Below are 25,382 nucleotides of genomic sequence, written 5' to 3'. Positions count from 1 at the left end.
TCAGATGTCTTCTATCTTACAAAAAGTTATTGACCCGTTAAAACCACTCCCTATGTGCCAGAAAACGACCTGGCGTAAACCAGTCCTGTCACTAGAGGAGGTCACAGTGACATTTGCGTTATTTAGACTTCTGCTTTTTCCAAGAATAGAAGAAATATGTTTAATAATTCCCGCACCCCCAAATCCTTAAACTCAATATCACAAGCACAGAGTGTAAGCAAATCTGGGATGTTCTTCAACAGATAAGCAATAGCACAGCTATGTTATTCTCAAAAATTCTGTCTAGATATTCTTTCCTCTAAAATCAAATGCTCAGTGGCCACACTTCTAACAGTCTACATTAGCTGACATTAAATGCGTCTGTTGTGCCACAAGTCCATCTAAGCTTCCTTTTAGGTTTGTTTTTTTTAAATTTTTTTTTGCGGTACGCGGGCCTCTCACTGCTGTGGCCTCTCCCGTTGCGGAGCGCAGGCTCTGGACGCGCAGGCTCAGTGGCCATGGCTCACGGGTCCAGCCGCTCCGCGGCATGTGGGATCTTCCCGGACCGGGGCACGAACCCGTGTGCCCTGCATCGGCAGGCGGACTCTCAACCACTGCGCCACCAGGGAAGCCCTAGGTATTTTTTCATATGTCCAAGAGACAGCACCTGCTTCAGGTTTATTTAGGGCCATTGACCCATCAACTCCATTTTTAAGGTTTGACTAACTATTGTGGATTTACTGAAGAAAAAGGACAGGAGAAAAAATAGCAAATCACAACAAACCTCTTTAGGTCAGTTAAAGGCCATATCTCTAGCTAGGATATTAAAAATATTACTCTCACCAGCCCACACTCTAAAAGTTAATGCCACTTCTAACAATCAACAGCAGGAAAAATAAACCTGCTAACAACCAGACCACTCATTAGCAAAAAGCAGCTCAACTCAAGTGCTGAGACCAAAGTATAATACTACCTACTCAAACTGTCCCACCTACCCTCAGGCACCAGCGAGGGAGGAAGAAATAACTGCTTAACAGAACAAAATAAGCTTAGTATTTCTTAGGAGGCTCACAATGGTCCAACTCCTGAGCTAATACTCAGAAGGACAATAGGTGGCGTGAAGGCAATGTATAGGGATTAGTATCCCACAAAATCTTGAAAAACCCAAAGTACCACAAACACACTAAACTTGTCTATGAGTTAGAGAACAGGATATTGCTGCTGCTGCTGCTTGTCCTTTGAAGTATACAATATTTTGTAGGTTCTGCCCTTCAATGTGAAAGCAGGACATTAAAAAACAAATTGAAATTGACACTCAAGTTTTTGGGACCATATATCTTAACTGTGAAACTAAACAGATCTATACCTTCTCCTTCCTGCAATCAAACCACCTCACAAAAATAAGAAAACTAGAACAATCCAAACCCGATTAATAAGTCCTTAAAAGTTTAAAACTTTGAGAGGAAAGGGAAGGAAGTTTTGAAAGGAAGAAACACAAGAACAAGGAAGGGGGAAAGCTTTAAAAGAAAAAAAGCGGGGGGCGGGGGGAATCAGTGGGTCTCTCTTTTATTTGGTGACCAGCAAGTGCAAGAAAGTTCCTCTGTAATTTGTTCAGTTGTCTGTCTTTTGCACATCTGCATTCTGGCCAGAAGGGACTTTGAGGTTTTTCTGCAGCACATGAGCATCAGCGGGCTCTATCCTCTTATAGTAGTTCTTCTTTGTCTCAATAATCTCAAAGCCAAGCTTTCTGTAGAAGTCAACTGCAGACTCACCGCTGATCTGGACATGCCGATAGTTGTTGTCAAAACTGCTATCTTGGGCTTCCCTGGTGGCGCAGTGGTTGAGAGCCCACCTGCTAACGTAGGGGACACGGGTTCGTGCCCTGGTCCAGGAGGATCCCACATGCCGCGGAGCGGCTGGGCCCGTGAGCCATGGCCGCTGAGCCTGCGCGTCCGGAGCCTGTGCAAAAAAAAAAAAGTGCCGTTTTTTTCACAGATGTTTAAGACATGATTTAACACTTTAGCTCCTACTCCTAGCCTTCCGTATGGTGCCAGACATCCTAGTGTCATGACGTAAATAAAGTCTCTTCTGATTCAGTGAAGGATCCACCCTACAGCATACTGCACCTACTGCAATATCATTGAAATAGGCAAGTTTTCCTAGCTCGCCAACCTCCAGCACATCCTTATAGAACTTGTCATTGTAGCTGACTGGAAAGTTGACCTGGTTTAATCTCTTCAGCTGTTGAATATTGTGTGATGTCACATCTCCCAGCTCGATCCGGCCTTTCATCTTCCCCGCCAGCTGAGGCCGTTGTTACCCCCGATATCAACGCCGTTGTCGTCGCCGCCCTGAGCTCTCCGCGCCCTGAGCTCGGGCCACTCAACCGGGCAAGCCGGCCTCCTCGCCTAGGGCAGGGAGCTGAGCGGGTGACCGAGGCCGCGAGAGTGCAACGCGTCTCTGCGTCTCCGGAGGGGGCGGGGGTACCTCCCGCCGCCGCGCTGGTGCAGCCTCTTCTCCACACGTGCACACGGGGCACTCGCCTCCCTCCGGCCACGCCGCCGCGCTGTCCATACATTATCTTAAAGTATCTTCCTTTCAAATTCCCCAATGCTGAGATAGAATAAGAAAATTAACGATGGCAGCGTGTTATTTAATTTGTTAAAATCTTTCTTCAGATTGCATTTTTGATCTATAATGGCCAAAAATAGTCTCCAAAAAACTAGTTTGGGGAAATTTCGTCCAAGGCTTTCTGCAGTCGTGCAAACATTTTTGTTTCCCTTAAATTTTTCTTTAAAAATACAAATATTAATGCTTTAAAAAGTGAAATACACAAACAACTGTGTATGGTTTTCTTTTGTAAGCAGCAGTTCATACCAAACACCTGCAGACAATGCAAATACAAATACACAAAAAAGTAATTTTATTTTCCACTAAAAACTACAGTTCACTCATACTTGAGGATCTTCTATTGTTTCACTTAACTTTTCAAGTGTATGTCATTCATCTTATCTCAACTAAATCAAGTTGCTTTAACATAGGGAGTAGCTCCAAGACTATGAATTAGAACACGAAAATGGACACTTGGCACAACTGGGAGATGATACTTCGTTATGCAAGAATTTATCACATTAATGCCAAGTGGAAAGGACTTCAGGAGTTATAATTTGTCTTCTCTTTCAGTTAAGTGCTTCTGTTGCTCAGATCCTTCTTGCACTCTGATATGTCACTGTCTTGTGTGTAGGTGGTAGACACCACCCAGAAACCTTCATGGCATCCAGAAGCTGTTGCTTGTTGTTTTGAGGATGTGGGGTGGGGAGAAGCAATACTGACTTGCTAATTCAAACATTCTACCTTTTGGTTATCATCTATCCTGCTGGTTTCTTAAGGACAGACATCCTTACAGTAGCTCTTCAACATCATGGAGACCTCTCATCCATAAACAACTCTCCCTTCTCTCTAGCCATCTGCCCCATCTGTCTTTATTTTCTTATCCAGCTTGAAGCCCATGGCTGATTCATCTTTTTCATAACTAATCCAACTCCCCTTCCATTGCACACATCTGACAAAACCCCAGGTTTAGAGAAACATGATCATCTATATCAGAGCAGCTGCGTCATCCTTGAAACCTTTCTTTCTCTCACCTTCAAACTTTAACCCATCAAGTCCTGTCCATTCAAATGCCAAAAGAAGGACTTCCCTGGTGGTCCAGTGGTTAAGAATCTGCCTTCCAATGCAGGGGACATGGGTTTGATCCCTTATCGGGGAACTAAGATCCCACATGTTGCGGGGCAGGTAAGCCCGCTCACCACAACAAGAGAGAAGCCTGAGCACCGCAATGAAAGGTCCCACTGCAACGAAAGGTCCCGCCACAACGAAAGGTCCTGCCTCAATGAAAGGTCCCACATGCCTCAACTAAGACCCGACGCAGCCAAAAACAAATAAATAAATATTTTTTTTAAATGCCCAAAGAAACCTGCAATCTACCACATCTTTCTATGACCATTACTGTCCCCATAGTCCAAGCCACCATCGTCTCTTTCCTGAAGTATTGCTTTAACTCCCTAATTGGTCTCTCCACTCTTTCCTTCCCTATAGGCCACTCCCCTCAGGGCAGTGAGATGCTCCTATAAATTGTAAGTTACATCTTACAGCACTTCCTTACCTCTTTTCCATTCAAACAGAAACACAGAATCCTCAACAGGACTTACAAGAGTACCCATAACGTGGCTATTTCCTACCTTTCCTCCATATGCCATATCCCTTTCTCTCTCCTTCACGCCACTAGAGTCTCATTACCTTTCTTTCAGTTCCTAGATGATGTCAAATGCTTTCTGCCTGGAAAGTTCTCTCCCTAACTTGTTGACTAACTTCTACCCATCCTTTTATTTTGGCAGAAGTACACTTTTTTCAGGACGATTCTCCTTGATCACCCAAAGTAAAATAACTTTCTCTGTTATGCCCTCTCATAGCACCTGGTATCAATATTTTCCTTTATTGTGCTTGTCAGGCTTTGGTTCCTGTGGTTAACTGTTAAATCTGGACACTTCAGAGGACTGGAAACTCCATGAGGGGCAGAAACCCTTTTTGTCTGTTTACTTTTGTAGCCCCAGCACAGTGCCTGAACACATAAATATTTGTGAATGACTGAGTGAAAGGAATAGGCTAGCAACAGGGTGCTGGTAGGGAAAGCTTTTATCCTACAGCCTCCTTCAGCCTGATGTCCTTTCCTTCAGCTCCTAGATTCATCAGGTTTACAGAAAGAATCTGCATTATTATCTTTGTTCCCCTGCTAGGATGGAATTTGGATTCAGATGCTAAGATATAAAAGGAAGGAACAAAATCCAACATGGAAAGAAATATCGAATAGAGAATACTCCCCCGAGTGGCTACACATCTTCACTGTAAGCAGTAATCTCAGTGTGCAGCTATGGAGGCTTGAGTTATTTACATATCTCTAATCCTCTTACCTTCTAACTGAGATCATTCCAATAGCTTTGCCTTTAGACTTCCAATTGCCTTATGCATTCACAAGTCATTTCTTTGTCAAATGCCGTATTGTAATCTCCTAGGGAGATTATAAAAAAAGTATTCATTCTTCTTTATCCTAATATAGTTTATCTGTCTCCATCGAAGTTGTGTTTTAAATTTTTCTGTGCTAATGCCTTCATGAAATTAATAGTAAATTTAAAATGAAATAGAAATTAAAATAATTAAAATTAAAACATCATCTATAGGTCTGTATGTTGTCTACCACAGCTTGTCTGATTCAATGAGTTCAGACTTGACCACTTAGAGGAAGCATGTACGGTCTGTGGATTTTTTCATATAATTTCTCATCTCTTCTTTCCTTTTCCTCATGTCTGAGCAATTTCATTTCTTTCTAACAATGCAAGAATTAGGATGAAAAGATGTAAAAATGGCAATAATAAGTTTGCTTTCTCTTAGGAAAAATGTATCTCTCATCATACAGATGATGTTTTAAGAGTTGACTAAAGAAAAAAGGACTATTGATATAAAATAAGATTTCAAGTAGATTTAAGGTAGTCATGCATTTATTCATTCAAAAATGTTGAACAACTCTAATGAAATATTCTGTGGGAAAGGTGACATAAAGGTATTTAAAGCCATAATAAACAAAGACTAATTCTTAATGACAAAATCTCTGTGCCATGACCTCCACCCCATTTTAACTATTTTAGATAATTAGCTACATATTTATTTTGTAATTGTCTTTCTTGATTCTAATCAGAACATACACAATTTTGATACATATATTTATTAGGGAGCTATTTATGAGGGGGAGGGAGTCGAGTGGTTGTGATGAGGTAATGTAATGGATAGGCTTTGGGGCTTAGGTACTTGGGCCTATAATGGGCATTGCACCCATTTCAACCTCCCTACTTGACCCCAGATTTTATTCTTGTGTCCCACTCTGAGTACCAGGGGTGGGCCTCATTTTCCAGGAATAAATCCATACCCTTTCCAGTAAATGGCTCTGGAATTCAGGCGTAAATGCCATGTAGATTGGTTCAGGAATGAGTCAATGAGACATTGGAAAAGAAGTATGCTGAGGACTTCTGTGAAAGAATTTGCTTGCTCACAATAGATGTCTACCAGAGTCATGGGTCCTCTTCTTCTGGACATTGTTGTCCAAATATGTTGGCAGCCTAAGGATGAAGCTTGCAAAAGAGGAGATCAGGTCAAATAACAAGGCAGAAAACAGAGCTGGAGATCTGACTGAACCACGCCTCACCTTTGCCCTTCCTAGACCTTATCAGTATGTTAGCCAAGGAATAGCCTTGACTTTTAAGCAATGTTTTACTTGAGATTTCTGTTTCTGGAAGCCAAAATAAATATTTTAATGTACAGAATCCCAATTTATACATTCTTAATATTGTTTTTATTTTTTAAACTTTAAGGTTGTTTTTCTGATTATAAAAATAATACGGACTCACTGTAGAGAATATAGAAAAGATCGAAAGATACGAAGAGGATAAAAACCATCTATAAGCCTATTAGCCCTAGATAATTGCTATTGATGTTTTGAATTAGTCTTCTCTTTACATAAACAAACTTACATATATATTTTACATATATATGTATTCTGCTAAATATAGATTTTTTTATAATGGTGTGTTTAACCAATTACAGTTTAAATAAATGTCTTATATTGATTGTTTTGGCAGTATACATGTAAAGGGTTCAGTGTTCACCAGCATGCTGGGTAAAACCCCCTGGAGTAGGGCCTTACTAGATGGAAGTTATATTGCTGTGATAGTACCAATCCCTTCAGTTCTAAATGTCTTCTAGTTTCCATCATGATTTTCTGACCCATATGTTGACTGGAAGACTAGAAATATGGGGGTTTACTAGCTGTCTGTTGGTTATTGATTCCTAACTTAACTACACAGTGGGCAGAGAATGCGGTTGCTATGATACCAGTCCTTAGACATGTTGAGAAACTTGCTTTATGACCCAGTATGTTCAATTTTTGTAATGTTTCACATATTGTTGAAAGGAAAGTATATTCTGCAGTTGCTGAGTGCGATATTCTATATGTATTCATTAAATCAAGCTTGGTAATTGTGTTGTTCAAATCCTCCAGTCCCTTAAAGATTTTCTGATCCCTTTGATCTGTGTGTTAGTTTCCTGTGGCTGCTGTTAACAAATTAGCACAAATGGGTGGCTTTAAACAACAGAAAGGTATTCTCTCCCAGTTCCAGAAACTAGAAGTCTGAAATCAAGGCACTGGCGGGGCTGCCTTCCCTCTGAAGGCTCTAGGGGAGAATTCATTCTTTGCCTCCTCTGGCTTTGGGTGGCTGTAGGCATGTGGTGTCGGAGTGTGGCTGCATCACTCCAACCTCTGCCTCCGTGGTCACACTGCCTTCTCCTCTTCGGTTTCTGTCTCAGATCTCCTCCTCCTTTCTCTAAAGAGGACACTTGCCATTGGTTTTATGTTCCGCCTGGATAATCCAGGAAGCTCTCCTCATTGCAAGATCTTCAATTACATCTACAAAGACCTTATTTTCAAATAAAGTAACACATAGGTTCCAGGGATTAAGACACTAGAGATATCTTTTCTGGGAGCTACTATTCAACCCACTGCAATGTGATACAGAGATATGTAAAAATCACCTACTCTGATGATAGATTTCTCTTTCTTCATCTACTTCCGTCAACTTTTGCTTCATATATTTTGTGACCATATTTTTAGAGACACATTTATGACTCTCATATCTTGTGTATTGAGTGTTATCTAGGCACACCCACCCACCCACCTCAGAAGTCTATTGATGACAAACTATCAGCGGTTGTCTGAAAAAGACTATAATTTGTCTTTCCTCTTACATTCTTTACTTGCAGGGCATAGACTTCTAAGGTTGCCTTTTTTGCCTCCTCAGCATTTCACTCAGGTGTCTTTTACTTGAAAAAAATTTATTTTCATATTCCCAAAATGTCCCAGGGCCAGAAAATTAGTACGGTTCCAGGCCCAGAGAATCAAAACCGTGTGCTGATTCAAAAAATATATGCCATTAATTAATATGAGGGAGCATTGTCTGAAATTAAATCATTCTAAGTGATTGGTCAAAACATTTCATTTAGTGCAGAATATATTGGGAAAATATGTGTAGGGAAGATGAAACAAATGTGGACACTGAAGTATATCAGAGACAATTTCTCAGTGACTGAAGTGATTCTTCACTTCACACTAATTGCACATCTGTAGAAATAAAGATTCATTATTCTCGTATAATATACTGCTATTGCAGGGCTTCCCTGGTGGCGTAGTGGTTGAGAGTTCGCCTGCCGATGCAGGAGACACGGGTTCGTGCCCCCGTCCGGGAAGTTCCCACATGCCGCGGAGTGGCTGGGCCCGTGAGCCATGGCCGCTGAGCCTGCGCGTCCGGAGCCTGTGCTCCGGCAACGGGAGAGGCCACAACAATGAGAGGCCCGCGTACCGCATAAAATCTTATATATATATATAAATAGATAGATAGATATTGCAGAGGAATCAAAAATTATAATAGAGTTACATAATCTTTCTTCCTTGTCCCTCAAGACTCTCATACATAATCTCAAATTTGTAGTTAGATTTGTGAAACAGCATACGGAGAGTGGCATTTTTAAGTTTAAAATTTCTGGCCTCAGTGTACGGAAGAGTTAAGGAACTTTTTAAAAGTTCTTGAATAGCTCAAACACATTTATTTTTTAAGCCACTCTGCTGTCTCGGTTGTTTTCCTCGATTTTGAGGGTTTGGGTCGTGTGGGCTGAGGCTCAAGAGCAATCCTGCCAAGGGCCGCCCTGGACACTCCCACCCGTTTATTATGGCGAAGCGGAGCTTCTACTGGCCCCCTAGCGCCATGGTCAAGCAAAAGCTGGGGCTGCAAGGCCCTCTGCAGTGCGAAACCCTGTAAATTGGGTGAGCGGGAGAACAACACCGGTGAGACGGGAAGCCTGGGGCACACCGACCGAGGGCAGGCTTCAAGCGCGTCTTCAGTCGCCCGCTCATCTCCCCGTAGTCCTGGTAACCAAACTCTGAACGTGCGTGCGCAGCCAAACTCCCTTATCACGTGAGGCCGGGCCGGGGGCGGAGCCGACGAATGCTCCTCCGGACTGGTTGCCCAGTTCCTCTCCGCATGGGACCAGCCGAGGCGGGGCGAACCTCTGCTGTACTGCGTTGGGGTGGCTCACAGCTCCCGCCCCTTTTCGTTTAGCTTTCTCGCGGCTGGTTCCTCGCACCACGTGCCCTCCTGGCCGCTCCCCCAGCTGCCCTTTCCAGCTGCCTGTTGGAAGCTGCTGTAAAATGTCGTGACGGGCGCTGCTGCTTTACGGCTGCCTCTCCCTAAGTGGAGCCCTGGAGCGCCCACCGCCGTCAGCCCTGTCTCTACGAGTCGGCCGGGCAAGATTGAGAGACCCGGCGCGCCGCTGCCCTCCCCGCCGCGCCCGTTCCGGCCCTCGGCGATGTGAGCTCGAGGAGGCTGCGGTGCCCCCCCGGCCTGGGGTTGAGACGGGCGGCAGGTGCCTGTGAGGCGGGCGGGTGCTGGGGGCCTGCAGGATGGAGGAAAGCATGGAAGAGGAGGAGGGGGGTAGCTACGAGGCGATGATGGACGACCAGAACCACAACAACTGGGAGGCCGCCGTGGACGGCTTCCGGCAGCCCCCCCCACCCCCTCCGCCCCCTGCTTCGATCCCAGCCCCTGCCCGAGAGCCTCCGGGGGGTCAGCTGCTGGCGATGCCTGCGGTCTCCGTGGACAGGAAAGGCCCCAAGGAGGGGCTCCCGATGGGGCCACCGCCGGAGCCGAATGGGGTGATCATGATGTTGAAGAGCTGCGACGCGGCTGCCGCCGTGGCCAAGGCGGCCCCCGCCGCCACCCCCACCTCCAGCATCAACATCAACACCTCCACCTCCAAGTTCTGTGAGTACAACCTTTCGTCTGCAGCCTTGGCTTTTCTCCTTCCCACCCGGACGCCGAATCCTTCTCTCTCGGCCATCCCGCTTCCTTTGTTTCAGGCCTGGGTCTCTCCTCCCCTCCCCGCCTCCCTCCCCCGCCTCGTTTGGTGTCCGCGGCCGGCGCCGGAGCGGCCCTGGCTTCTTGTATTACCTGGCCTAAAAGAGCAGCCTGGTTACGCACACAGCCCCAAGTTCTCCTACAAACGCGAGCCGTATCATGACTGGCTATCTCTCAGCATCAGGAAGCTCTTTTCTTCTCCGTTCCCCCTTAAGTTTCACCCTCAAACGTGAAGGGAAAATAAGGCTGTCCGAGTTTCGTTAGGGAGAGGCCTTCAGTTTGTTTTTTGCAACCAGGGGAAAAAGAAATCTGGCCACTTGTGTTTCTGTGCTTTTAGCCAGTCTGCGTTAAACAAGTCAGGAATTAGAAAGTTGACCTATATCTACGCTTCGTTCTTTCCCGTCTCCAGTGCACGCCTTCTGCATCCCGATAGGGAAATGTATGAGTTGCTTCTTGAGTAACAGCAGCGCAGTGGGAGCTGCGACATCCGTTTTGAAGCTAATAATGTATAAAATTACTTTTTCAAAGTCTACACTCATAAGAATAAGCCATTCGGTATGTGTCCAAATCTAAGATTGTGTTCAATGTTGAACTTTTATGTTAGTGATCTGCCCTAACGCTCAGCTGCAGGCAGAAAGATTTAAGACCAAAATCTGTTTTGTAACCGAAACTATCTCCAACCAAGGATGTATGCTTCCACAGCTAGGAAGAAAAGTGCGTTTGCTTTAAGTGGTAATTTTGGGGGCTGGTGATGGTGGAAATTGACCGTCATAGCGAGATTTTTCTCTCCTATTAATAACTGCAAGTTTTGAATGGCATCTGGTAAAGAACTGGAGATTTCATTTCTAGTTGCTAATTTTATCAAGCTGTACCAGTAATTGTCCAGTTAGCTGTGCAAAGAAAATATCTGCCTTGGTTCAGATGTATAGTCATAGCCTTACACTTTTTTTTTTTTTTTTGGAACAAGCACATAATCTTATTTATTTGCCTTCAAGATACTGCTTTAGTCAGAGACATTCATATGTAGGTATGGTTGGTAAGATTTGTCTACGATTTTTTCCGTATTATGTGTACATGAAAATAATGTTTATATTGTATAATTTGTGTGTTGAAGTCTATGTAGTGAAACCAGACCTGGGACACAGTGGCAGGGTGACTCATCTAAATGCTGAAGGAAGCATGCTTTAGTGTTTTAACCAAGTTCATTTTAAGAGTTCAAAAAACAGCATACAGCTAAGAGCAAAAATTAGTGAAATTAGGAACAAAAGAAAGATTTGCCAAACCAAAAGATTGTTTTTTGAAATTAATAAGCTAAACGGACCTCTGATTTTTTAAATGCAAATACAATAAGTGATAACTGGGAAATAGGTACAAACATGAGGTGTTTAAAAGAAGAGTTTTATGAATTGCTATCGGTTTATAAATTTGAAAGCCTAGAGGAAATGTGTAAATTCTTAGAAAACTACAAACTATGAAAGTTGGTAACAGAAGAAGTAGATAGCTTGAGCTAATAAATATTTTTTTAATTTAATTTATTTTTATTTTTGGCTGCGTTGGGTCTTTGTTGCTGCGTGTGGACTTTTCTCTTTGCGGCGAGCGGGGGGCTACTCTTCGTTGCGGTGCGCGGGCTTCTCATTGCAGTGGGTTCTCTTGTTGCGGAGCACAGGCTCTAGGTGCGCAGGCTTCAGTACTTGTGGCACACGGGCTCAGTAGTTGTGGCTTGCGGGCTCTAGAGCTCAGGCTCAGTTGTTGTGGCGCATGGGCTTAGTTGCTCCACGGCATGTGGGATCTTCCCGGACCAGCGTTCGAACCCGTGTCCCCTGCATTGGCAGGCGGATTCTTAGACACTGCGCCACCAGGGAAGCCCGAGCTGACTAATAAATATCTAAAAACTGAAATAGTAAAACATCCCCTTTCAAAAACTCTGGATGAAGATAATCTTATAATTGAGGTGCAATGAGCTTTTAAATAACAATTCCTTTTTAAAAGTTGTTCTGGGAAATAGGAAAAAGAGAGAGAGAGAGATGCCAAGCTCATTTTATGAAGTTAGTGAAATCTTGATTCCAAAACTAGGTAAAGTTGATATGAGAAAGTTATACATCTGTTTTCAGTTATTAGCATAAATGTAAAAATCCTACACAAAATACTAGCTCTTCAAACCCAACAATGTGTTAAAAGAATCTTGATCCATAGAGTTTGTTTTAGGAATGTAAGTGTGGTTCAACATCCATTTATCTGTTAATGTAATTTATCTTATTAGTAGACTAAAGGAGAGTATATGGGTTCATCATTCTCTCTACTTTTGTATATGTACTTGAAAATTCCCATTAAAAAGTTTAAAAAAAATAGACTAAAGGGAGAGAATTCATCATTATTTCGATACCATAAAATTATTTGATAAGATGCAGCACCCATATATGATAAAAACTCTTGGCAAGCTTGGAACGCAGGATAACTGAATGATGGTCATTACCAAAAACCTACAGCAAATAATAATAATACTTAACAGAGAAATTTCAGATACATTTACTTTAAGGTCAGTAACAAGGGACTTCCTTGGTGGTCCAGTGGTTAAGACTAAGCGCTTCCACTGCAGTGGGCACAGGTTCAAACCCTGGTTGGGGAGCTAATCCTGCATGTGGCATGGCAAAAAAATAAATAAAAAGATCAGTAACAAGATAAGGATGCCCTCTGTCATTGTTACTGTTTAACATAAGAAAGGTTCTGACGAACACTACAGGGGGAAAAAATTAAAAGTATAAGTATAAGAAGGGAAGCAATAAAACTCATTATTTGCAGATAATATCACTTATCTAGAAGAACCATTAGAATCAAGAGAAGCTATTAGAACTAGTAAGAGTTTAGCAAGGTTACTGGACTTAAGATCACCCTACAAAAGTTAGTAGCATTTACTACACTAGCAATAACCAATTAGTAAAGGTAATCAAAAGTAAATATTGTAGGGCTTCCCTGATGGCACAATGGTTAAGAATCCGCCTGCCAATGCAGGGGACACGGGTTCAAGCCTTGGTCTGGGAAGATCCCACATGCTGTGGAGCAGCTAAGCCCGTGCACCACAACTACTGAGCCTGAACTCTAGAGCCCGCAAGCCACAACTACTGAGCCCACGCGCTGCGGCTACTGAAGCCCGCATGCCTAGAGCCTGTACTCCACAACAAGAGAAGCCACCGCAATGAGAAGCCCGCGCACCGCAAGGAAGAGTAGCCCCCACTCAACGCAACTAGAGAAAGCCCGTGCGCTGCAACAAAGACCCAACACAGCCAAAAATAAATAAAATAAATAAATTTTTTTTAAAAAGTAAATATTGTATACAATAATAGCAAGAAAACTATAGTCTCTAGGAATTACTCTAAGTACATAAGATCTTTAAGGAGAGAACTTTAATAAGGAGCTAGAAGAGGACCTAAATAAATGGGAAAACTTTCCATGCTTTTGGGATTGGATTACTTATTGTTGTAAGGAAGTCAGTTTTCTCCATTTTAATCTATAAATTTGATTAAACTGCCGTCAAAATTCCAGTTGGTTTGTCTGACAAACTCAGTAACCTGATCTAAAATTTATATGGCAGGTGGGATAAAGTCTGTGAATAGCTAAATCAGTCTTAAAGTTTTGCTTTCGTGGGGGCTTGCCTTACCAGAGGTTAAGATACTGTTTCAAAACTATAGTAATAAAAACTAGTATAAGTGCAAGAACCTAAAAAATACACTGGGGGAACAAATTGGAGAGCAGAGACTTACCTATATGTTCAGGAACTTAAGATAAAGGTGGTATCATAAATCATCAGAGAAAGGAGTCATGTTGCTAGGAAGAGTGGCTTACTTTATGGAGAAAAACCTACCACCACAGATGGGATGAACTATGGATAATTAAAGATCTAAATGTGAAAGGAAAAGTTATAAAATTAATGGAAGACAATGTTGAAGAAGCTCTTTCCCTAGGGAAAGTTTTATCTCAAAACTTACAAAGGTGAAAAAGTAATGACTTTGATTATATAAAAATTAAAGGTTTTCATTCAGTGACAGACAGATGAAAGAATTAGGGAAGATATTTGCAGTGCCCAAAATTGCCAAGGGATTTAGCCTTGCATTTATTCAGCTTTTGTTTGTCCCCAAAAGCATTTTACCTTCATTTTCTAAGGATATTTTTGCTGGATATAGAATTCTAGATTGATAATCTTGTTTTGTTTTTGTTTTTCCTTTCAATACTTTAAAGATGTCTTTCCGTTGTCTTCTGGCCTGCATTATTTCTTTTAATAAATGTCTGAATATTCTTATCTTTGTTCCTCTCTAGTAGTGTGTCCTTTTTTTCTGGCTGCTTTTAAGATTTTCACTTTATCTTTCACTAAATCAAATTTAATTTGATTGTGATATTCCTTGTGGTAGAGTTTTCTGTAGGCTTATTCTTGTTAGTGTCCTTTGAGCTTCTTGGATTTGTGGGGTTCTAGAATTTGTCAAATCTGGAACATTATCATTCATTTTATATTTTTTCAGAATTACTGCCCCATGCCCCTCAGTTGCATATATGTTATGCCACTTGTTATTGTACACTAAATCACTGAGGCTCTGTTCATTATCTTTTTCAGCTTTTTCACCCCCCTCTGCTTCAGTTTAGATAGTTTCTATTGCTGTGTTGTCTCTGGTGTCTAATCTGTTGTTAATTCAGCAAGAGTTCCAACTGTTTTTAACATAGACTGTCATTGAGTCCAGGTTGTAGTCAGTTAACTGAGCGAATTGTTATAACCATATCTGGTTTCTTGAGATACTGCAGTGAATGAAGAATCTTCAGTAAGTGTATTCCTTTTGATAACTTAAGTCTTACCTAAAGTTCTGTTTCAGTCTTTAGAATTCTTAATGTCTTCTGAGAGTCCACAGTGGTGTACCTCAGAGATATTATGGGTTCTGTTCTAGACCACTGCAGTAAAGTGAATATCACAATAAAGTGAATCACGCGAATTTTTTCATTTCCCAGTGCGTATAAAAGTTATGTTTACAGTATAGTATAGTCTGTTAAGTGTGCAATAGCATTATGCCTAAAAAAAAAATTGAACATATCTTAATTGAAAAATACTTTATTGCTAAAAAATGCTAAATATCATCTGAGCCTTAGCAAATCATAATCTTTTCGCTGGTAGAGGGTTTGAAATATTGCGAGAATTACCAAAATGTGACAGAGATGCAAAGTGAGCAAATGCTGTTGGAAAAATGGCGCCGATAGACTTGCTAGACTCAGAGTTGCCACAAAACTTCAATTTGTAAAAAGCGCAGTATCTGCAGAGTACAATAAAATGAGGTATGCCTGTAGTTCTTTAGGAATGAAGGCTGGCTCCTGTTTGTTTAGATTTGGTGCTCCTTCCCCTGGGAAATTTGATTTATAATAGTTGGAGGTTTAGAGGCGGTGAGAGCTGCTTGGAGTAAGGCATGAGGAGAATCTGCATTCCCTTGCAAGGCTCCAGTCAGTATTACAGCAAGGGAGCAGGGGCTTCAGTCAAGTAAAGATTAGCCTCATATTGGGTGGGAGGGGTGCTTCTCAGGTAGGGAAGGCTCAGTGAGTTTTGTGAGGTCAGGGTTCTCAGATTGATCAAACTCCACCCCATTTCAGGCCTCAGGGTCTTATCATTTCACAATCAGTGCCCTAACTTTTACTTAAGAGATTGTTTTCATATGGTAATTCTGTAACTTGCAGAATCACTCTTTGATTTTTGGCTATATCAACCCTATACCTATAAGAATTAAGAGGTTCTTTTATGCATTCATGGATGCTCTTCTGTCCTCTGTTTATTGAGTTAATCATTTTCTTAAAGCTTTCACCTGTCCTCAGAATCAGCCCACTCCACAGTCCTTGTCTTTCTTATTTCCATCATAATGCACTTAGCAGTCTGCCATGCTGTTTTCTTCAAGAAGAACTTTATTCCAGGTATCTACAGGTGGTAAGTAATTCTTTGCTGCTACATGCCATGTACTATTAGTATTATGTTATCTAATGGTGGCAATGTCATCATTGCCTTTAAATCCAACTAGATTGGAAAACCAAAGCCAGGTTCCTAGCTTTTAAGAGTCTGTGTCCTGTAACCACTCTGGAACCAAATACTTTAATCAGTCAGTTCAGTGCAAGAAAATACTCTAGGTATCTAAAGCAACAGGAGATCTAATAGAAATTGGGTCCACTGTAAATTGTCGGAAAGGTCAGAGGTATGAAGTCAGTGAGGCTGCTCGCCTAAAGCTGCGTTCCAGAGGACAGGCTGCTGCTTCTGCTGCCACCACTGCCATTCTTACATCGTCACACTTGCCTCGCTCATCCTTGAAGCTGGTGACCAGACACGAACTTGGAGTTCGGCTGCCACAAATTCTGACGTCTCTAACCTTACTTGCCAGAACCACCGGCAGCAATAATCTGTCCTTTGCCTCCCTTTGGCCTTCCAAATCTCATTCAGATGTATCTCATTAATGGAATGTAATTTGGGAAGTGTAATCACTTAGTTCAGTTTTTCATTGCACATTAGTCAGCTTGATAATTACCCCCAAATTTCAGGAGCTTATGGACCAACAAAGGCTTATTTCTTGCTCATGTTGTGTTAGTGGCTGACGGTTGTGGCTTTTCATGTCATCTCATTCTGAAGCGCAGCTCTTTTCTGGGTCCTGTCACTCTTGGCAGAGACAAAGAGAAGAGAGTGGACAGCAACACACAATGGCTTTTAAAGCCTCTGCTCAGATGTAGCATATGTCACATCTGTTTGCATTCCAGATATATTAAACAGGCTAGAATGGTTCCCTGTCTGAATGTGTTGGGGCAGGTGGGACTGGAGCGTGAGGATAAAAGGCACTGAATGGCTAGATGGAAGGGGGGTGGGGTGGGATCTTGCCTTGACTGATGGTACTGTGCCATGATCTCAGGATAATTATGAATCCACTGCACCAAAAGCTTCTCCAGATGAATAAAAGCTTCACAGTATTTTTTAATTGAACTCAATGAAATTATTCTTTTCTTTAAATTAATGACTCAGAAGTATGTTAAAATTGACTTTTGAATTTAGTGAAAGTGTTAACTGACTTTAGTAAATCCTAAATAAAGTTGCTCTACTTGATCAGGTCCTACCTGCGTTTCCAGATTGGTTGATTCTTTTACAAGTGAATCAGTTAATGTATTCAGGCCTTAAAATATGCACTGTTCGCAGCATCCGTGGTGGTTATTTGGTATCTTCTTGCCTTCCAGCTTAGTGGAGTTGTGCTGCAGCAAGCATCACTGTGGTATCGATCGATTGTCCAAATTTCAGGATCTCATTGGGGATCTTGTCTTGCCGTTTTTTGACATGAATTGCACAAAGTGACAGTGATGAAACTGTAAGAGAAAGCCATTGTAATGTTTATGTAAGGCCCAGTCCCAAATCCCTAAAGAAAATGAATGCTGTTCACTTTCTCTTTAAACTGTAACTCTGTAAGCCGCAGACCATATATAATCACGTTGTGAACTGTTAAATGCTATATAAAAAATGATTGTGGATATTCTTTTATAATATGCCTTGGCAGGGAAAACTGGCCTTCCATTTTTCTTCCTACTTTTGTAGTTGTTTGCCTATTAACCTCTGTAGTTAAGAGTATAGATAAGTAATTTGTAGTTGCAGGTGTGCTGACTAGAATGGCATTTTATCCAAACAGATATTTATTTATCGTCTTCTGTATGCCAAGGTAATATTTTAGCCTCTGGTGATGAATGAGACAGAGTTTAGTGTGGTGGTTGATGGACAGATGATTGTGATACATTATAATTAAGTGCTGTGGTAAAGTTATGTATGTACATGGTAGCATAGACGGAAAAAGAATCTTTGAAAATGAATAAAAGTTTGTTAGGAGGACTGAGGTGGCAGGGTTGGGCTTGAAGAGACTTCCTTTGCAGAGGGAGAAGCCTGTGTGGAAGACCCAGAGTTGAAATTATTGTAGGAACATAGGGTGTGAGGAGGGAGTGGCACAAATTAAACCTAGATCGATAGAAAGGTCTAGATGCGAAGGGCATGCTAGGTTAGAGATGGGATTTTCTTCTGCAGGAATAGGGGCCACTGAAGTATATTAAGGGAGTCAACTTGGTAAAATTTGTCTTAGCGTGTTAATATAGATTAGAAAGGAGAGAGAATGGAGGCAGAGAGACTGGTTAGGGGGTTTAATTATTGTAGTCTAGGCAAGAGATGACAGCCTGAACAAATAAAGCATTGGAAGAGAGGTGGTTTCCGACTTTGGAAACATTTGGGGACTACAGTCTAAAATTTGGGTGGGAAGAAGGGAGGATAAGGATATGGTAGGCGTATAGGTAGGGGTGTGTATGTGTCTTTTTTAAGTTGTCTGTGGAACATTTGGGTGGAGAGGTCCAGTAGGCAGTGGGTAAGCTGAGCTTTCTCATTTCATGCACTTTAGAATACTGGAAGTGCTGAAACAAAAACTTAGTTTCACCAGATTTGTTTTTACCTTTCTGAGGATTTGAGTTTCACCAAACTCTTTGGTCTTAGAACAGAACAGCACAGAACTTTGCTTTTATATAGGCTTATACTTTAAAAACTTAAAACTGTATGAAAAGATATATAATGAAAATCAGTGATTCCTTCCTTTGTTCCTTCCCATTCCTGGACCTGTGACCCAGAGTCAATTATTTTTGATTCATTTAGTTGTCTCTTCTGGTATTTATCCACACATTTCAATGTGTTAATATTGTTATTAATTAATTAGTTAGTTTTATATTACCTGTTGACCTGTTATTTCCACGATGTTTTAGTTCTCTTATACCTCTACACACCTTACCTCTTTAATTCTTTAAATAACACAATTTTTGGTTCAAAATAAACCATATTTACATTACAACTAAATAATCACTGAAGGGCCAGGAGTGTACTCAGATTACATTTTCTTTCACATCAAACTCTGCTGTTAAGTTGCCTTGTTTATACTTGCATAGTTTTTGAAAAACTGATTCTTAAAGTTTTTCAACTTTATCACATCTACCATATACCTGTCACTGGTGTTTTTGAAATGCTCAGTTAATCAGTATTTCCTTTTTGTCTGCTTGTGGAGCTGTTAATCTTCTTGTTCCTGTTTATTTCTTAGGGCCCACAGTTGCCACTCATGGACTTCCCAACAGGTGGAATGATTGTTACTTGATGTCTTCCTTTTTATTTATTTATTTATTAAAAGTTTTGTTAAAATATAGTTGATGTACAGTATTATGTTAGCTTCAGGTGTACTGCATAGTGATTTGACATTTGCATACATCATGAAAGGTTCATCACAATAAATCTAGTAACCGTCTCTCCCCATACAAAGTTATTACAATATTATTGACCATGTATCTTAAGCTGTATATATGGTACAACATATATACATATGTGATTGTTTTCAGTTGATGATCTCTTAGGTTTGAATGCCTTCTAACAACGATACATTTTTATTCCCCCCATCATGTTGAATGTTTTTGATGTTGTATTTTCCATCTTTTTGTTTTGTATATCCCTTAACTATTTATTGTGGTTTTAGATGATTTTACTACTTTTGTCTTTTAACCTTCCTACTAACTTTATAAGTGGCTGATCTACTACCTTTACTATATGTTCGTCTTTACTAGTGAAATTTTTCCTTTCATAATTTTCATATTTTGAGTTGTGGCCTTTTCTGCTTGGAGAACCCCTTTATCATTTCTTGTAAAGCTGGTTTAGTAGCGCTGACCTCTTAGCTTTTGCTTGTCTGTAAAACTCTTTATCTCACCTTCGAATCTGAATGATAACCTTGTCAGGTAGAGTATTTTTGGTTTTAAGTTTTTTCTTTCATCACTTTGCAAATATCATGCCATTCACTTCTGGCCTGCAAAGTTTCTGCTGAGAAGTCAGCTGTGAGTCTTTATGGGAGTTCCCTTGTATGTAACTAGTTGCTTTTCTCTTCTGCTTTTAAGATTCTTTCTTTAATTTTGCAATTTTAATTATTATGTGTCTTAGCGTGGACTTTTTTCAGTTCAACTTGTTTGGGAGTCTCTGTGCTTCTTGGAATTGGATGTCTGTTTCCTTCCCCAGGATAGGGAAGTTTTTAGCTACTGTTTCTTCAAACAAGTTCTTTGCGCCTTTCTTCTCCTTCTGAGACCCCGTAAAGTTAGTATGCTTGATGTTGTACCAGAGGTCTCTTAAACTATCCTCATTTTTTAAAATTATTTTTTCTCTTTTTCTGTTCAACTTGGGTGATTTCTACTACTGTCTTCCAGATCACAGTCTGTTACTCTGTGTCATCTAATCTACTGTTGATTCCTTTTAGTGTAATTTTAATTTTAGTTAGTTGTATTCTTCAGCTCTGTTTGGTTCTCAGGATTTTCCAGCTCTTTGTTGACATTCTCACCATGTTCATCCATTCTTCTGGGCTAGGGAGCATCTTTATGATCATTACCTTGATCTCTTTGTTGAGTAGATTGCCTTTCTCCACTTCGTTTAGTTCTTTTTCTGAGGTTTTGTCTTGTTTCTTTGTTTGGGACATGTTCCTCTGTCTGCTCATTTGGCCCAGTTTTCTGTGTTAGGTTGGTTACATTTCCCAATTTTAGAGAAGTGACCTTATGTAGGAGACATCCAGTGGGTCCCAGTAGCACACTCCCTTCTGGTCACCAGAGCTATATGCTCAAGGGGTGCCCCCGTAGGGCTGCCTGTGCCCTTCTTTCATGGCAGGACTGCTACGGTGGGTGTGCTGGTAGGCGGGGCTGGCCCCCAGCCTGACTGTGAGGCCCTGCCTCATGCAGTGGCTGCCGGGCTGCTGGAGGGCAGGGTAGGCTTCCCAGCTGTCTGCCTGGCCCTGGGGCTGGGGCTGGCCTGTTGGTGGGCGGGTAAGCCCCCAGTGCCAATAAGCTAGGGGGAGGGTTCCAAAATGTCACTTGCCAGTGCTGTGTTATCTTGGTAGAACGAACTGCCCAAAATGGCTACTGCCAGCATCTCCATCCCCAGGGGGAGTTCCAGTTGCCTCCTGAGGAGGCTCTCCAGGATCAGCAAACGGGTCTCACCCAGGCTGCTTTCAATTTACTGCCTCTGTGCTGAGATTTGAAGTGTGTGAGATTTAACGTATGCCCTTTAAGAGCAGAGTCTTTTTCCTACAGCTCTCTGGCTCTCCTGGACATAAGCCCTGCTGGTTTTCAAAGTCAGATGTTCTGGGGGCTCATCTTTCTGATGCAGGAACCCTGGGCAGGGGAGCCTGATGTGGGGCTCAGAAAGAATCCTCGCTCCTTGGGGAGAACCTCTTTGATTGTGATATTCCTCCCATTCGTGGATCGCTGACCTGGAGTTGTGAGTCCTGACAATACCGCGTCTCACCCCCTCTTACTCAGCTCATTGTGGTTCCTTGTTTAGGTATGCAGTTGTGGAATATCTTTTCTGCTAGTTTTTAGGCCGTTGTCATAGATAGTTGCTCTGTAAGTAGCTGTAATTTTGGTGTATCCATGGGAGGAGGAGTGAGTTCAGGGTTTTCCTACTCTGCCGTCTTGGCCACCTCACTTCATGTCTTTCTTTTTACTGGTGTGTTCCCATGTATGTGTGTGTATGTACAGAACATATCTGCTGGCAGTCTGTTGGGAAAATGTGTATGGATAATAATATCAGGTCTTGAATATATAAAAATGCTCACTTGATTGACTGTTTGGGTATAGAATTCTTACCTAAATGATTTTTTTTTAAATTTTTATTTATTTTTGGCTGCATTGGGTCTTCGTTGCTGTGCATTGCAGCGAGTGGGGACCACTCTTCACTGCGGTGCGCAGGCCTCTCACTGCGTTGGCTTCTCTTGTTGTGGAGCACTGGCTCTAGGCACGCAGGCTTCAGTAGTTGTAGGACATGGGCTCAGTAGTTGTAGCTCCCGGGCTCCAGAGCGCAGGCTCACTAGTTGCAGTGTACGGGCTTAGTTGCTCTGCAGCATGTGGAATCCTCCTGGACCAGGGCTCGGACCCGTGTCCCCTGCATTGGCAGGCGGATTCTCAATTGCTGCGCTACCAGGGGAGCCCCCTAAGTAATTTTTAAAGTGTTGCTTCATTGACTTTAAGCTTGCAGTGTTACAGTGGAGAATTCAGGTGCCATTTTTATTCTTGTTATTTTGCGTGTGGTCTTTTTTTCCCTTTGGAAAATTATTGGGATGTTTTCTTAGGTAAATGAGTCAGTGTTTTTCTCCCTTTACATTTTCTCTCTTCTCCCTTTTCTCTGGAATTATTGGTAGTCAAATGTTGAATTTCCTGTTTTGATCTTCTAAGTCTGTTAACTATTTTTTAGTATATTTTATTACTCTTAATGTTCTAGGAGAGTTTCTAGGTGTTTACTTTTTTCTTTTCGATTTTTTTATGATAAAGGCATTTGTGATGAGATAAATGCTTTTATTTATTCATTCATTCATTCATTCATTCATTTATGGCTGTGTTGGGTCTTCATTGCTGCATGCGGGGTTTCTCTAGTTGCAGCGAGCAGGGGCTACTCTTTGTTGTGGTGTGCAGGCTTCTCATTGCGCCGGCTTCTCCCGCTTCAGAGCATGGGCTCTATGATGCGCGGACTTCAGTAGTTGTAGCACATGGGTTTGGCTGCTCTGTGGCATGTGGGATCTTCCTGGACCAGGGCTCGAACCCGTGTCTCCTGCATTGGTAGACGGATTCCCAACCACTGCGCCACCAGGGAAGCCCTTCTTTTGGATTTTTAACAATGGCTATATTTTTAATTTTAAGAGCATTTGGAATTCTCCTTTTTCATTACTGTTACTAATTTTTATCTTCTCAGCATAGTAATTATAGGTTTTTTAAAAAGTTTTCTTTTGTTCTTTTAGTTCTTTGCTTTTATCTTTGCAGTTTTTGTTTGTTTTGATCTCTGATGTCTGAGACTTTGCAAATATTCCTGATCCTTAGCTGTCTATTCGTATTTAAAAGTGAAAAAGGCTAATTGGTAGTTCAGTGTTTACAAGGGACCTTGCCAAGTGTAAGTGTTGGGCTTCACTTCGGGTTAATTGGATGCAAAGCTGCTATTCTTGGGGAACTGCCAAATAGTATGTGAATGTCTTTTCTCTGGGGCTGTTCCGTTTCTCTAGGGAAGGATCTTCTTCCTTCCTGGGAGAATGGTAGGGTTGGGTAGGTGGGGCAGGAAGTAAAGACACTTCTCCTGGCCGATGGCATTCTAGAATTAAAGAAAAGGAGCAGGGTTAGATGTTTGAACATTTCTTATTTTGACTTTTGACTTTACTTAAATCTGCCAGCCCTGTGCTTCCCACACACCCACACACCCACCCGCCACGTATCTGTCCTGGAGTCCCAAGCTTTTACCTTTCAGTTTCTGTGCAGGATAACTCTTCTCTTTTTTACTGTTTAGTCTACAGACTTGCAACCAATCTTCACCCTTCCCACTCCAGCCACCAGCTCTCTGCCTCTAAACCTCGCTCATTGTATCCTGTCCTTAGGTCCTGAATTTCTCAGGGTCCTGCAGGGCAAGATTAGCTCACTCTTGGTGTTTCCACCTCAGCACACACTGACTTAATGCTGCTACTTCAGAGTTACTTTCCTGGTCTTAATGCCATGGAGAGTTTGACTTGTTTAAGTCTTGCAGGAAAAACAGAATTTTAGAACTACGGCAGATGTGCAGTCAGCATGGTTTGTACATATGTAATCACAATTGAGCAGATACTTTCTATTTGAGTATTGTGAGATTCTGGATTAGTTGGAGTTGGAGCCATAATGGATGTTTTGATAGCACTTGACCTTTTCATATATGTACTTTCATAACATGTTCGTAGTGAGAACTGTGTCACAGGCTCAAATGTGATGTTGTAATTGTAGAATAATGTTGTGCAGTAACTATTCTAAAGTAATGTATTGATAGATTTCAATCTTGCTGGTAGGTCACTGCAGCTACTTTCTAAGATAGTAGTGATGAAGGAAGTTTCTACTGTTCTGTTTTTTCTTCAATTTGAGAAATGTGTCATTTCTAAGCAGTAGAACAACAGTGGAGTGTGTTTTCTATACAAGTTTTACAGTGTTTGGGGGAAAGAAACATGTCATTTGAAAGAAGGCAAAGCAGGTTATATGGTTTCATATAGTTAGTATGTTATAAGCCTTATCTGGACCAAAATGTTATCTAGTTATTCGTTTATATAAATGTAACTTACCCTAAACCCCAAGCCCTATAACTTAGAAACTTCCCAAACACGTGCAATTTAGAACTTAAAACTTAGAAACTCCCCATAGAGCATATAACTTTTAAAAGTTTTTAGCTTACTTCAGAAACAGTTGCTTCATTAGGACTTGACATTAGCTATATCATCTTTTACTGGCGAGTCAAAATATACCCGAGTAGCTGGCACAGCTTTTGTTTTTTTCCTCCTAATATGGAAAAGGATCTTTAAAGGATTTGGTCACCTCTATTACTATTTTTTTCCCAACTTGGCAGTTCTCTTAGGAGCAGCTAAGTGTTACTTTTTCCTTTGCCAGGATCAAATTATTTTCCTTTTGAGAGAAATAAGTAACAGGGATTTTGTTTTTTTTAAATAAATAGTAAGACTCCATTTATTTGTTAGACTACACAGCCTTGTTCTGATTCTGATTCTCTTCCACTCTGACTGATCTTTTTCTTTATTCCCAAAGGCTTCTCCCCATTCTGCAGGCTTTGTTCTTGGCCTTCAGCTTCTCTCTGTCCATTACTTGAAAGATTTCAGACATCCCCTTGTGCTGGAGGAAGAATAATATTCTACCAGGTGGTAATGTTTTGGACCACACAGATTTACAAGATTGTTATGGGCTTGCTGTGACGACAAGAAGTCGTAATTTTTCTCTTAGAGCACGTACCCTAGCCAGAGTTAAAAGGAAGGCCCAGAGCTTTTTTCTACTAGTCCATCTGTCAGATTATCTAATTGTAATTAGTTACAATTAATCTGAAAGGTCACTATGTTTGAGACACAATTTAGCCTGTTTAATTGGGCTTAATCATTTATTTCATAATTGCCAATACTGTATTCTTCTTAAGGAGCCAGTTCTTAATGAAAGTGGCCTTTTTGGTGGGGAGAAGGGACATGGAAGAGTAGAACTTTAATGCTTTTTGAACATAAAACAGTTCCTAGCTGCCCTTTAATTTTTTTTCTGTGCTACATTTACACCTTTGACTCTCCGGTTCGAGTTTTTCGGAACCAACAACCATGTGCTAGCAATGGAGAACAGAGGAGCACCTGTGACCCTTGGCTGTCCTGAGCTTGAATAGGAGCATCAGGCAGTGGTTCTCAAAGTAGCCGGCATAAGAATCACCTGGAAGGGGCTTCCCTGGTAGCGCAGTGGTTGAGAGTCCGCCTGCAGATGAAGTGGGACACGGGTTCGTGCCCCGGTCCGGGAAGATCCCACATGCCATGGAGCGGCTGG

At 41.5% G+C, this 25,382-nt stretch overlaps 1 protein-coding gene and 1 pseudogene across 2 annotated transcripts in view; one reads left to right on the top strand and one right to left on the bottom strand.

Moving 5' to 3' along the window:
* Positions 1 to 678: 678 nt before the first annotated feature.
* Positions 679 to 2,361, bottom strand: LOC113623667 (N-alpha-acetyltransferase 50-like; annotated as a pseudogene).
* Positions 2,362 to 9,259: 6,898 nt separating this feature from the next.
* Positions 9,260 to 25,382, top strand: part of CACUL1 (CDK2 associated cullin domain 1) — a 64,414-nt gene continuing 48,291 nt past the window's right edge. The window contains exon 1 of one of the 2 annotated variants that reach the window (XM_027112724.1): positions 9,260 to 9,899. In XM_027112724.1, coding sequence (XP_026968525.1) covers positions 9,539 to 9,899 — 361 coding nt within the window. In that variant the 5' untranslated portion in view covers positions 9,260 to 9,538. The remainder of the gene's footprint in view (positions 9,900 to 25,382) is intronic. The other variant, XM_027112726.1, reaches the window with a different exon arrangement.

Source organism: Aethalodelphis obliquidens, unplaced genomic scaffold (assembly GCF_003676395.1).
Source record: "Aethalodelphis obliquidens isolate GAN/ISIS:26980383/991018 unplaced genomic scaffold, ASM367639v1 scaffold11, whole genome shotgun sequence".
Classification (NCBI taxonomy): Eukaryota; Metazoa; Chordata; class Mammalia; order Artiodactyla; family Delphinidae; genus Aethalodelphis; species Aethalodelphis obliquidens.
Note: the sequence above shows the minus strand (reverse complement) of the source record. Positions and strands in the feature narration are given on the sequence as shown.